General features: G+C 40.6%; 1 protein-coding gene across 1 annotated transcript; it reads left to right on the forward strand.

Moving 5' to 3' along the window:
- Positions 1–4,597: 4,597 nt before the first annotated feature.
- On the forward strand, positions 4,598–12,836 carry MPLKIP (M-phase specific PLK1 interacting protein). The gene is made up of 2 exons (XM_063452134.1): positions 4,598–5,203; positions 11,857–12,836. Exons 1-2 carry the CDS (start codon positions 4,772–4,774, stop codon positions 12,058–12,060), a joined length of 636 nt encoding a protein of 211 aa, XP_063308204.1. The 5' UTR covers positions 4,598–4,771; the 3' UTR covers positions 12,061–12,836.
- The last annotated feature ends 2,038 nt before the right edge of the window (positions 12,837–14,874 follow it).

A 14,874-nucleotide genomic window follows, 5' to 3' on the forward strand; every position in this document is an offset into this window, starting at 1 on the left:
CTAATCCTTTGGCTGTGTGTATCTGTGGTCTTAGGAATGTATGTATACAGACAGATAATGTTTAGCAGCATTACTTACCAGACAAATAGATTGTACTGATTTATTTTACTAAAGTAAACTATATTGTTTGTTCATGACTGACAATGTAAATGCGATATAAATGTGTTCAAAACAATAAATACTATTAGTTTTAATGAACTCTGCACACAGGAATGGAGGTGCAAGGTGAAAGGCCACAGGCTACACAGTGTAGGGCAGGGGTAAGAAACCTTTTACTAGTACTGTGCAAAAACAAGATCTTGAAGTCCCTTTTTGAGGTCTTTTTTTTTTGTTCTTTAGATGTTTATGTTGCTGTATTCTGCTTGTGTTATTTATTTGGTGCTGCAGTTGCTATGTTGTATTTAGGTGTACGTGGGCTATTATAGTGTATATGTTTATGAGTAGTTTGCAGGGCCGTCTTTATTAAAATATTAATAATGGAACCGCACGCAGTGTACACTGGGAGGGGGAGCGTCTCCCCCTCCTGCTCTGCATAGGAGCACCGGGTGTCACGTGACTACCCGGCGCTTAGTCTGACACCGTGCGCCGCAAGCAAGACATACTTTGCATGAGCTCCTGCTGCACGGACACTATTCGCAACGATATCTCGGGCTGAAATGCTGGGAAGCTTTCCAAAAGGAGCCCTACAGACTGGGGAAGCCGGTACGTACCTGTGCATACTAAATCTGACGCCCGGGATATCCGGGAACCGAAACAACGGGTTGAGGCCTACTGGAGAAGGTGGAGTGGAAAGGCAGCCGCTTTCTGCTCGCTGCTCCAAGCCGCACGCAACACTACTCACTCCCCCCCCCCCCCCCCCCCCCTGGTGGACCTCACAAGCTGAACGGGGGTGAAGGTCTCGAAGATGGCGGTCTCATCATACCCAGCTACACGCGGCATGCAGCTGCAGCAGCCTGATGTGCCAGGCCCCAGTAATAAAGCAAGGGACAACTTTGATAATATATCTGACCAATTCTGGGTTCAGCTGCTGGCTCACACAAGGCCAGCTGTGGCTATTCATGTACCACACACAAGGACCAAGTTCGAAGCAAGTGGAGGCCTGGGAAACCTCTAATGGGCGCAACGCTGTCCCCCACTCCTGAAACTCCTGAAGATGCCCACCTGGGCTGAGAGCAACACGGGTCAAGACCCACAGGTACCGGCCACACACGTGGAGGGCCGCAAGACTCACATGGCGACACACAACTAAATCACGCAGGGCCCACCGCACCCTCCCGACCTCGACGGATTCCAGGCTCGTGGCAAAAGGGTACCAGTTCTCCCACAGCACCAGGGCTGGAGGGGCATCTCACCTTCACGACGCTGCACTGCTCTCCCAAGTGGACTGAGCCCAAACACAAGCAGTGATCCCAGCAGAGGTGTCGGATGACTGTTTAGCCTACTGATCGAGGGACCTGCATGGTAGCCCGCAAACTGGGTCCACTAAGCACCACCACAGACGCACTTCTAGAACCATGAAGCGGATGGCGCAAGTTCGGGCAGTTCATCTACCCAGCATGTTTGCCGACCACATGTTATTATGTGTTTTGTTTTACTCTTTTTCTGTTTAGCCTATTAGCCTAGTCAGCCAGTTAGTATGTTCACCATTTTCCTTGTCTGACCTAACCACTGGCACAGTGTACGTTCACTTACTTAAGCTCAGCACTACCACTACCAATATAAAGCTCAGCCTGTTTTATCGTTTTAACCCCTTACCTTGTAGTGGCCCAACCTGAGTTACATTCTGTGTCCTGCTTCGAACCATAACTACCCTATGCTAATCTTGCTTAACCTCTTCATAAAATATAAAACTGTGCATGCATTCCCGAATACCTCAATGTTACAAATGATAAAAAAGCCTGAGGATTGCCGTTGGGGTACCTCACTCGTGTTTGTTATATGCAGATGCACTGCAAAAATACAAACTTTTTTTTTTTTTAGTCCAGAAATTTGACTTTTTTTAAAAGGGTCCAAAAAATTTAACATGATTGCTCAGACTCATTGCTGCATCAACACAGGGAAGAGGAAACGCAACATGTTTTCTTTTTCGTTCATAACAAATGGTGAAACGAGTTGGTGAAACAAACTATTATGTCCAATTATATAGCCACATTCAAACCAACCCATAAAATAATTGGCGTAGAATGGAAACATTTCGCGCTCATTGAATTGTGAGGAATCTCCACAGTGGTTGCAGTGTATGTAATTAAATAGACACTCCAGACTGGAATCTTTATGCTTCTTGGATTAAAGAGTGCTATACACACATAAATGTAAGTACAAAGCATTAGGTATAGGTAAAAAAAAAAAAAAAAAAAAGATGCCAACAGTCAATGAGTATATAATAATATTAGCAAGCGTTTAATCAAATTAGGAATTTACCATGTTATTCAATCTGCATTACCATTATAATAGACTGTGAATCTGACGTCACCCCTTGATTAGGAATTGGGTAGGGCCAAATAAAGGGGAGTCAGAGAATTATGATGACCATGTGTGTTATTCAATCATCAGATAAGGATTCTGGGAAGTGACCTAATTAAAACATTGGCTCCTGTTTCCTTTCAGTTTTTTTTAGTAACTGAGAGATTTTTTTTAGCTGGGTGATTCAAGCTTTATTTAGAAAAGTTACTCCATGTCTTGCTTCTTGATTTTATGATAATCTCTGTGAAAAATGCTGTGCTAAAGCATGCAGAACGAAGGTGATATGTGAATTAAATTAACTCATTAATATCAAGGTTTAACGTAATTACAAAAGACAATCCTCCACCCTCCAAGACATATGCCTTATACTGTAAGACCCCACTTTTCATATCCTGCCTATCCGCATGCAAATGTGATTATGGTCTGGAAACAACAGGGTTATTCTCTAAAGTCAGATGCTAATCCACACAATGAGTATTCAGAGTTCAGTTGATCACCCTGAAAGTAAATTGCTAATTTTGGCCAACCTATGCAAATAGGGGATGGGTGGGCGAAGCAATGATTTCAGTTCAAACAATTGCGTCAGAACTAAAATTTTATATAAAACCTAAAAATGTGAAATAGATTCACAAAGTCATGTTTCTTCAATACACACAGAACAGTATATATTAGCAGGGTTATTTACTAAAATGAGGATTGTTGGGAAATCAAAGTGTATTTGAAATGTAAGGCCAAAGCAGCCAAACTTAAAATAAAATAAAAAAAAACATTAAGCTATGCTTCCAGTTTGGAAACCTTAAAAGTGGAATTTAATTTGAATTCCCAACAAGTCTAACTTTAGTAAATAATAAGTTTGAGCACACCCAGTATTTGACAAAGAGACTTCACAAAGGCTCAGGGGAGCCAAAACGTTGTCTAATTTTTTTTGTACTCCACATTAACCCCTTAAGGACACAGGACATGTGTGACATGTCATGATCCCCTTTTATTCCAGAAGTTTGGTCTTTAAGGGGTTAAAGTCTACCTGCTGAAGAAACTACTGGGTGTGCCCAAACCTACTTTTTTGTTTCACCGTATTTGTCTGGGTTGGGCCTTTCCTGTTTTAAAGCAGTGAGTGGGAGCACTCCCCCAAAAATGTGTGTGCAAGGTCCTCTGAAAATTCTACAATTTAGTAAATAACTCTGTCAGGATTAATAACTAAAGTAAAATTACAAAGTGAATTTCAAATTTAAGGTCGAAATAGGTAAATTCGCTAAATTAGCTAGGCTTTCAGTTTGGTTACTCTGGCCTTAAATTTGAAATTCACCCTGAATTCTCAATTTAGTGAATTACCCATTGTATGTAGCAATGTATCACTGGCTCCCATGCACACACAAAAATGCTTAGCAATGCCAATATTCCTAAAACACAAGCACTAAGAGCGGGCCAGGCAATAGAACGCTGTTCAATCAGACCATAAACACCCTAGAATACGCGTCTGCTAATACATTGGTTACAGAATGTTTGGATTATGTTATACTGCTGAGAGAGATTCCTGGCTTTTTATGTTTCTTTTTTTTTTTATCAATATTGGCAACACTAACAATTCCTGTGTTTATGGAGAAACCAGTGGTTTATTGCTGCATAGTATAAATTTAAAGTAGAAGTAGACTATTCTATGTAGAATGAAGACACAGGATTTGACTTTATTTCACAGTTTTAAGCTTTATATAAAACTTTAATCCCAACACTATTTAATATATACATTTGGTGATCAAAGTTGCTAACCAGTTTTATTTAAGTAGATCAACAATTTGTACTGATATAAACAAGCAAATAATAATAACTCATTGATTTATGTGTGCTTTATTTTTTGTATTTATATGTGTGCAATGTTTTCAGTTTCACTGTATTAAAATCTTCTAATGTAAAATCCACTTTGAATGCACACCTTAGGAAAGAAGTTAAATTCAATTTGCAACATTTCACACTTTGCTGACTAAGACTTTGTTTAATTAAATTGGTTTGACTGACAACCCACACATTTGTGTATCAATAGACTAATGTCCCTGCCAATCCTGCACTCGAAGTCCCTATGAAACCAGTGTGCACAAGCAGCAGCCGGAACCATTATCTCAGAGCCGCGCTGAAGGGTAGAGCGGAAGTTGACGGGCGATAGAGCGCAGTAGGACCAGGCGGAAGTGCTGCCCTGCTAGGTACGCAGTGTGTGTTTTGGGAAGCTGTGGCCTGCCTGGCGCTCTTGGTCGGTTAGTGAGCGCGGGATTCCGAGACGTTGGCTCCGGGGAGCAGGTTGTAGTGAACACAAACCATGCACAGGTCCCATTTCCGCTCCCCGAGCAGCCCGCTCCATGGTGGTGGAGGGAGCCCCGGCTCCTTTCGCAGTCCGCCACCCTATGTGGTCAATCCGGGCGCTGGGATGCTGCCTCCTCCGCTGCCAAACTGGGGCTACGGGAGCCCCCACACCCCGCCCTTCGGGCAGAGGCCGCACAGGCCTTATGGCAGCGGAGGAGGGGGTCAGTCCCCGCGATCAGCCTCCGGGGGAGGGCAGAACTACCACGGCGGGAGGTATGGCGGCCAGTCCCCGGGAGACACCCGGAGGCCAAGCCCTCGGTATAACTCGTCCCCTTACAATTCACCAGGAGGAGCAGGAAACACGAACCACCAGCACCACCACCACCAGCAGCAGCATCATCATGGCAGAGGCTACTCCTCTCCCAGGCAGCCGATGGCAAGCTACCAGGTAATAGGGAGGGAAAACAGTGTCTCTGCGCTCCGCAGCCACACCATGCAAAGGGAGGGGGGGTCACATCATAGGAGTGCAAACCAAACACGACAACGGGGAAGATCAGGGATATTTATTTATTTTGTCAGTTTAGTTTATTAAACGGGCTCGGGAATGGAGCATTAATTTAGGCTTGTATTAAATAACACATTATGTGAAAATTGGTCCTTAAATTGTGTGTGTGTGTGTATGTATATAATTTATTTTGTTATTTTTTTTAATGTAATGTGGTACACCATTTTGGGGTACTTTGGGCAGTTATCATGGAATCACCAGATACATTCAACTAATAATTATCCACATTTACAACTTTGTAAGCATTAAAAAAAACAAAAAAAACACATTTAGACACCCCCCTCCTACACCCCCACACGTGGAGAGAATATGGTGAATGTGTAGTATAGGTTTTGCAGTTGGTCAATCTAATTATTCTGTGTGGGTGGATGTGGCTACTGCACAATTTCCCCCAAAAAGTGTGTGATATGGCTTAAAGTGGCTCTGTCACTTCTGGAGTTTCTTGCGTATTTTGCAGACTCTATAGTATATGGCACTCCTACTCAGTGTGCTGCATCTGGGGATGAAACTTAAAGGACAACTGTACTGCCAGGAATTTTTTTCTTCTCCTGGCACTATAGTTCCCCACCATCCTGTGCAGAAGGGGTGAAAAGCCTGTTCTGTCACTTGAGCCCAGCGCCGATGTCCCTCAGTGCTGGGTCAGGCTAACGACCTGGAAGTCTGATAGACCACCCCTACAGGTGGAGCTAACCGTGAAAGGTGATTATTGCAGTTTAAATGAATTCCAGTAATTACCATTGCAGGGTTAAGGGACCTGGGACACTGCATCCAGACCACTTCATTGAGCTTAAGTGGTCTGGGTGATTATAGTGTCCCTGAAGCTCTCCCTTGTTGGCACTGTGCTATTCTTTCTTCAGCTCCTGGCGACTCATAAGCCAGGAGCTCACATTACCCATTTAGCCTTGTGCATGCACATACTAGTAAGAGATCTATGGATGATTTTCCACAGACCAACACTGTAACTCTGTTAACTTCCAACTCAGTCCATATCACTGATTTACTTATACATTAACGAGAGATGACAAAACCGTTTGAATTATTCTAGTAATCTGCATCTTGTTTTCTTTTCAATACTCCAGACTCGGGGTCAGATTCACACTACACTATAGTAGTTGCAGTGAATTAGATTAAGCCACTGTACATCACCAAGCAGTTTTTGAATGACGTCACAAAGTGTGTATGTGTTGGCATCTTGGAAGTTTGCTCTGCTTGGGGAAGTGTCCCTGAGCAGGGCAAAGATGCCTGCGTGACTGAGGGACAATAGAATAACACCCACCTTTGTAATGAGATCGCGGAGGGTCAGGTAAATGGAAACAGGTAAAAACAACACGGATAGAGTAGGAGCAGAGATAGGTGCAACCTATACAGTAATCCTCCAGTATTTGTCTAATCAGTGTTCTAAGATGTTAGTTTTTTTTTAAACTAGATGTGTGTTGTAGAAAAGAGTAGTGAAGTATTTTTCATAGGAAGTGCTCATTGAAACCTATATCTTAATTCTTCCTTCCATTTTGAGTGATTCGTCATATAATTTTGTTTCGTATCCTTTATATTTAAAGTGCTGTATAGTATTTCTGAGAGACTTCATGTAGGGTCTAGTGTCTTAATTTGCACCTTTCTTTGATATGTAGGAAGTGTCTCACACAAAACTTGTGAAACAGGCTAAAGTCTCATGATTTCAGTGTTGGACCAAGTCTATATAGATAAGTATAGGAGAAAAATGGCCAGAGAAAAGTAGGTCCTATAGGACAGAACAGGGGTTAACCCTAAGTGATGAGGAAAAGAGAAGAGAACAGAGTCTGTCCACACGTGTATGCATTCATACACAGATATCAAAACTACAGTAGAAAAGAATAATAAACTTTATTAAATGAAAAACAAAAACTGAACTATGTACAAAGGTGGAAGGAGAGGGGGAGAGAGGGAGATATCCGATGCAAAAGCACCTGGGTAGTTAAAAATAGTTTCCACAAATAAGGAAACCGCTGGCTAGGGTACTACAGTTATAGCAGGAACCACTGCAAAGAGAGGTAACAGACCACTAAAAATTAGCTCCTTGGTACAATAAGTACTAGCCGAGAGAAAGAGAGAATTGATAGACTGTATCTAAGCAAGGCGTTCACTAATGGTGCCCGGCTTGAAGTAACAACTTGAATCTCCTCGGTACAATGTAACTCTTGCCGAGTGAGATAAATAGTAGTGGCACAGGATCCTGTGCCACTACTATTTATCTCACTCGGCAAGAGTTACAGTGTACCGAGGAGATTCAAGGTGTACCTGTAGCCAGGCACCATTAGTGTATGCTTTGCTTTGATATAGCCTATTAACTCTCTCTCTCTCTCTCGGCAAGAATTTATTGTACCGAGGAGCTTATTTTGAGTGGGCTGATACCTCTCATTGCTGTGGTCCCTGCTATAGGTGCTCGCCCCGCTCAGATACATACTATCACGTTTGTCTCACTCGGCAAGAGTTACATTGTACCGAGGAGATTCAAGTTGTTACTTCAAGCCGGGCACCATTAGTGAACGCCTTGCTTAGATACAGTCTATCAATTCTCTCTTTCTCTCGGCTAGTACTTATTGTACCAAGGAGCTAATTTTTAGTGGTCTGTTACCTCTCTTTGCAGTGGTTCCTGCTATAACTGTAGTACCCTAGCCAGCGGTTTCCTTATTTGAGGAAACTATTTTTAACTACCCAGGTGCTTTTGCATCGGATATCTCCCTCTCTCCCCCTCTCCTTCCCCCTTTGTACATAGTTCAGTTTTTGTTTTTCATTTAATAAAGTTTATTATTCTTTTCTACTGTTGTTTTGATATCTGTGTATGTATGCATACACGTGTGGACAGACTCTGTTCTCTTCTCTTTTCCAAGTCTATATAGATGTTGCGTTCATGTTTGATGCTTAAAACTTAAACAAATGGGTTTAGGAAGAATAATTTAATAGGGCTCTGCCACTTTCAGTGGTCTATGGATGTCTTCACAAAGACCTCCAAAGGTGACATCAGCTCTACTTCAGGGGTGTCCAAAAGATAGATTCCAAGATGTAGTACTGTAACTCCCTTGATGCTTTGCATGCCTTTAGAATGCATTTACATTGACAAAGCATCATGGAAGCTGTAGTTTTAAATTATCTATGGATCTACCTTTTGGGCACCCCTGATCTACCTCATAAGTCCTGCCATGTTCTTTCTTCAACTCCTGGTGCTTCACGTTCAAGGAACCAATTTTCTGCTGTACTCTTGCGCATGCTGGGAAAAAAACATTAATGGGTTTGGAAATTTTAGAAAAATTACTTGTCCAAGAACTAAAGTGGTATTCCAGTTACATTTAAGACAAGGTGCTTTGTGTATGATTTATTTTCAGCATAGTTGCCTTGATTTTTTTTTTTTCTATTGGATTTCTTTTTGGATTTTTTTTACTCTCTGTTAAAGTGGCAGAGTTTTTAGTTTATTTAGTAAAGAATGTCCTTCTGGTGACACCTGCTTGAATGGTTGTTCCCTAGTGGAAAGGAGGCAAGGACATATACTTAGTGCACTTTCTCCTAACATTCCATGTTCTGGTGTTCAGCTTTTGGCTGTTGAAATTGCCATGATTTTGCATTATGTGCGTCAAAATACAATACAAGGCTCAATGGAACAGCCTAAAACATCCTTTATTATTCTAATACACATGTATGCAATTAGATGCTGTAGTGACCCAGTAAGCATTGCAGAAGTAAATACATGTTCCCATCTACTGTAATGAGCGACAGCTGATGGCAGCGTACAACAAGCAAAATTCATTAAACCTCTATACATTTTTTTTTTTTTTTAACCTAATAAAGTTACATAGATCGGGTGGACCAAAGTTCAGAGTAGACTTTGAGGAGTCCATAAAATTTTTATTAATGTTAATAAGATTACATCTTTTAGATGAGCTCCATTTTGCTTAGTCAGGCTTTTTCGGTTGCATTGTTCATAACATTAGCTGATGTTTGAGGGTCTAGTGCTCGATTATTATTTTGGGGGGGAGATTTTTTTTTTTGCTTGAATATTCTCCTTAATATGCTCAAGTGTATGCAGTTTCTTCACGATAGAAGCTATGCTGAAGATTGATAGGATGAGAGAGGAACTTAAAAGCATGACGCAAGCACCAAAGTATACACTGTCCTTTTTTTCTTAAAATGTCAAACATTGTTTCAGGGAAACAGCAATTTTTATATTTTGGCTAAACCACTCCTCTAGTGACATTTGCTAGAGGTGATCCTCCCCCTCCATGAAGAATTTTCCAAAACTGAAGGTCTTCATGATTCTTACACAGCATAATGATGTCAAACGTTAATGCTTCTTCTATGAGAAGCATCTTCAGAAAGAAGCATTGGATTGAGATCATCAGCAGTGATCTCAGATGAGGCTCGGTGGCTTCCGAGAGGAGATTGTCACAGCACTGGATTACATGCAAGTTTAAAGGCATTTAACCCCACTTTCCTGGTTATTCACTAAAGAGAGAAATGTAAAAATGTATGGCCAAAGTAGCCAAACTGGAAGCATAGCTGAATTTTTACATTTAGGCTATTTTGACAATACATTTAAAATTCACTTTGGGAGGCTATTGCGCATGTGCAGCAAAACGTTGCATTGGAGGCAGTGAATGTCAGTGCTTCACGCTGTGCAGCACTGCCCCAGGAAGCACCTCTAGTAGCCATCTGAGGAGTGGCCAGTGGAGATTTCTCTAGGCTGCAATGTAAACACTGCATTTTCTCTTAAAAAAAGTGTTTACTGCAAAAAGCCTGCAGGGACTGACTATACTCATCAGAACAAATACAATAAGGTATTTGTTACTATAATGTCCCTTTAAACAAGAATCCCCAAATGGAATTGTAATTTTTGACTGTTTGGCAGCACCTTTCCTTTTACTTTTTCTTATTTTTTTATTTTTTTTAAGGCACAGTCAAAACACCTGTCACCCTCTACCCTCTATTCAGTTTCTTTACCCGGCACCCTCAGGCACAACCAGTGGAACAGTCACTATCCCCGGAAAGTGAGAGGGACACTTTACTTGCTGAAGTGCTTTGTGTGTACAAAACCTTTTTTTCCTCTATCTCTTTCTTTCCATTTTATAGAAAATGGTACATTTTATAAATTAACCTTCTTTGCACCACCATGGCTGTAAATCTGACAAACTGTCTTATTTTCTGCTTTGTTTAGCTTAGTGGAGCTAAATTCAAAAGGCAGCAATTAACCAGAGCTCCTGCCTTACAAAGACTTCTCATTGAGCATTGGAAAGTCTGTGACCATGCAGCCACAGAAAGTCTGTGCTGGGGAGGAAGGGGGGCTTATAAATGCGGCAGACAAGAGAGCTATAGCTTTTGCAGGCTGTTCTGTTATATTCCCCTAATAAAAAATGCATGCTTATTTGGGTATTTATCTACTAAATAGTGATTGTATTTATTTTTATTTGGGCAATGGAGTGTTTCTTTAACATTGCTTACTGACCTATATAGCGAAATGATAATGCTTGACATCCTTTGTGGCTGCGATTGTGATAAAAACAAAATAGTTAAAGGGACACTCCAGGCACCCAGACCACTTCTGCCCATTGGAGTGGTCTGGGTGCCAACTCCCACTACCCTTAACCCTGCAACTGTAAATATTGCAGTTTTCATAAACTGCAATATTTACATTGCAGTGTTAACTCCTCCTCTAGTGGCTGTCTACTAGACAGCCGCTAGAGGGGCACTTCCTGGTTTATAGCACAGACGCTATGTGAGGACCTCCAGCGTCGCTGAAATCCCCATAGGAAAGCATCTTTCAATGCTTTCCTATGGGGAGTTCTAATGTGCATGCGCATTAGGTCTCCCCCGCAAGATGACGTCAGCGGGGGAGTTGCGTGGGCAGACCCTGAACCATACAGGTAAGTCACTGAAGGGGTTTTAACCCCTTCAGCAACCTGGGATGGGGGGTGGGAGGGAGAGGGAACCTGCAGTGCCAGGAAAACAGATTGTTTTCCTGGCACTGGAGTGTCCCTTTAAGTATCAATTCTCTTCCCAAAGCATATGACTTGCAGACCTGCCCAAATGAATAATTTTCTGCTTTATACAGAGAGGAACACAAATAATTCATGACAATTTGTAGAAGGTCTTTTCTTTCTTCTAGGATGGTGGTATTTTCTCAAATGTGTGTTGATCTTATAATTTAAATTTAGTTAAGATTCAGATTGAACTTTTCTTTAGGTTGGAAGCAAAGATGTGGAACTATCAATGACCTGCATTATGACCACTTGATACATAAGATTTGTTGGTTGCAGACATAAATACTGTTGCTCCAAACGCTTTCCTATTTATAATGAAATATGTAGCGTAAATGTGAAAATCTGCTTGTCGTGATGGTGGGGGCTTTTTTTTTTTTTTTTTTTTTTTTTTTAATTTTAAAAAATTGTTGGCCATTTTAATTGTAACTGTTATAAACATGTAACATTGGTTTCATTATTAGCATTAATTACTGTAGAACACTATAGGCCAAATATTGAACATATCTTTACTTTGATGATTTTTTTTCAAAGGGTTCACCCAGGACTTCTACACCATTTGGTACAGCGCATGGCAGAGGGAAAAGAGTGTCTAATGATGTGGAAAAGTATTACAGACCTTCAATGCTTGAGGACCCATGGGCTAATCTAAAGCCAATATCCCTTTCAGATATAAACCAAACCAACAACACAGAGCAGACAACATATACTGGTAAAAAGGGACGGTATTTTAGTTAACACCCACAAAAAGTAATATTTTCCTGGGTAGACCTAAATCCCACAAATTGTAAAGGACACAATTCAGAACCTTTTTTTTATTTGACAGATTCTGTCTTTTATCAGATTTATTTTTTTATCACATCAGATGTCAGTCTGTAATGTTTTGGAAGTGTTGAGCTCCACTATATTATATAATCAGGAAGAATACACCAGCAATCAAGAACAATTTGTTCTATGATCACCAGCGTTTCATTTGTGACTGTTGTCTTCAGGTCTCAGATTCCAAGACTCTCTTAAATCTTCTGTGTTATTTAGGCTTACGATAAAGTCTATTTTTTACCGTTTCTTCCATTATTATATGGGATTTATTTTTAAGCTGTTTAGCTGGATTATATACAATATAAGTTTGTAATTCTTTATGCTACAAGCATGTCATTTGTAGATAATTTTCAGAGGAATTATAATTTTTGTGTAGGGCCAGTATATCTGACCTACTCAAAATGTAAATATGTCAATGTGTCACCCTCAATAATATTCTGTACCTAGGTATCTTTTTGTGTAAGGTATTTTTTTTTTTTTTTTTTTTAGCACCGATGCTTATTAAAAAAATATAAAAAAAAAAAATTGTGTGCGTTTGTGAATTCAAATTATTGTAGAACCCAACATGACAACCTATAAATCGTTTGGAGATTTATTCACTAAATATGAAATTGTAGTGAAACTGAGTTGCATTATTTGGAGGTGTGATGGCTTTATTGGAAATATAAGATAAGAGTGTTTTTTGCTGCTGTCTTTAGTGTTTCAAGGTTTCAAGTTTTTTATTTCAATTTTTAGTGAATTAAATCTTATATCTAATGTCTTTGAAACTGTCCATATTTAATGCTCTTTTTATCGTTGGTGTTTAATTTACATTATGATTACTTACTTTTCCCGCATGGGTGTTTTGTTCCGTTAATATTACGGTAACTGCCATATATATTTATGTATGTTGCTAAAATCCTGCAAACTGTCTTATGACGATCAAAAATTTGAGACATTCTGTTGATTAAACTTTTTAATGTGGCGTCAAAGTGCAATAATATCAAGATTCTGGCTGTACTCCTGATATAAGTGGAAGGAAGTATCACCTTGATTTATGTGTGCAAAACGTTAAAGGGTCAAACACAGCTTCATTTGATAGGTTTTGGTCTCAAAAATATGCTGTATGACTCTCCCTAGTTAAATGTTAATAAAGAAAGAAATAAAGTGCAGCTTTCTGCTGCATACGCCTGCCTCTTTAGCCATACCCCCATTTCAGTCAGTGTGGCCTCAGTCATTTAATATGTATGTACCTCAGACACTGAGAGCTGAGCTGTTTGGAGACATGGGGCCTGCAGATTGATGGAAGAGGACAGCAGGAAAACACAAGGGGAGTATTACTGTGTTTGTATGTCTGTGTCTTGAGTGTCATTGGCAAAATGCAGTTGATACTAATGGTACCAGTAGCAAACTGAATTGATGTCTTAATTATGAATGGGATTCAGATCAGCTTTACGCATTTCTCTCCCACTCCTAATTATGATCGCACCATTAGCAAACTGAAATGACCATTAGTACCAATCACAACTTGCTAATGCAAGTGCCCTCCAGCTACCTCCTTGCAACTCGTACCTGCGCTCTGCTTCCAATCCGTTCTCTTTCCTCCTCATTATGATATTGCTCTTTCTGCTTGCTGTAAATCCAGCCACCCATGGCTACACAGTGCAAGTTTTAAACTGTTTCCCGACTATGATCTGTGTTGTTCACAATACTGGAGAAACTTGACTAGATTGCAAGAAATAGTTCAAAAGTGCCCTCTGTGCTTCACCATATGTGGGGAGATTGCACGTCTAACTTCTGCCTGCAGTTTGTTTTAAAAGATCCAGTGATGAAATAGTCACCAGCAGCATAATGCTTCTCACAGTTACTTTTTGCTGATTGGATCTCCTAAATGGAAACTGGTTAAAATTCTGAAGTAACAGAATTGCAGCCAATGAGCTGCTAGTCTGTATAAACGGACAGGAATTAAGTATTTAGTATATATATTATAGGGGAAAACATATTTACACTATATGGAATAATGTATTTGGGCACACCTCATAATTATTGAATTCAGGTGTTTCGATCAGACCTATGGCCATAGCTGTATAAAATCAAGCACCTAGCCATGCAGTCTGTGTTTACAAATATATCTGTGAATTCAAGTGTGGTAATGTGATAAAATGCCACCTTTGCAATAAGTCAGTTAGTGAACTCTTAAACCTGCTAGTTATTCCACAGTCAACTGTAAGTGGTAATATTGGAAAGTGGAAGCGTTTAGGAACAGCAGCAATTCTTCCACGAAGCAGAATACCACATCGTCACAGAGCGGAGTCACCGAGCGCTAAGGCATCTGGTGCGTAAAAGTTGCCAACACTCTGCTGTGTCCATTGCTAAAGAGTTCCAAACTTCCACTGCCATTATTATCGGCACAGAAACTGGAGCTTCATGGAATGGGTTTCCATGGTCAAGCAGCTGCATGCAAGCCTCACTTTACCAAATACAATGACAAGATTCAGATCAAGTCTACTCTTCAGAAGTTGAGTGACGAATTGTACTTCATTGTTTGGTAGCCTGATGGGCGAGTCTGGGTTTGGCGGGTGCCAAGAAAACGTTACCTGACTGCATTGTGCCAACTGTAAAGTTTGGTGGATGAAGGCTATGGTATGGGGTTGTGCTAGGCCCCTTACTTCAGTAAAGGGAAGTCTTAATGCTTCAGCATACCAAGACATTCTGGACAATGCTATGCTTCTAACTTTGTGGGGACATTATGGG

Source organism: Pelobates fuscus, chromosome 4 (assembly GCF_036172605.1).
Source record: "Pelobates fuscus isolate aPelFus1 chromosome 4, aPelFus1.pri, whole genome shotgun sequence".
NCBI classification, from domain to species: Eukaryota; Metazoa; Chordata; class Amphibia; order Anura; family Pelobatidae; genus Pelobates; species Pelobates fuscus.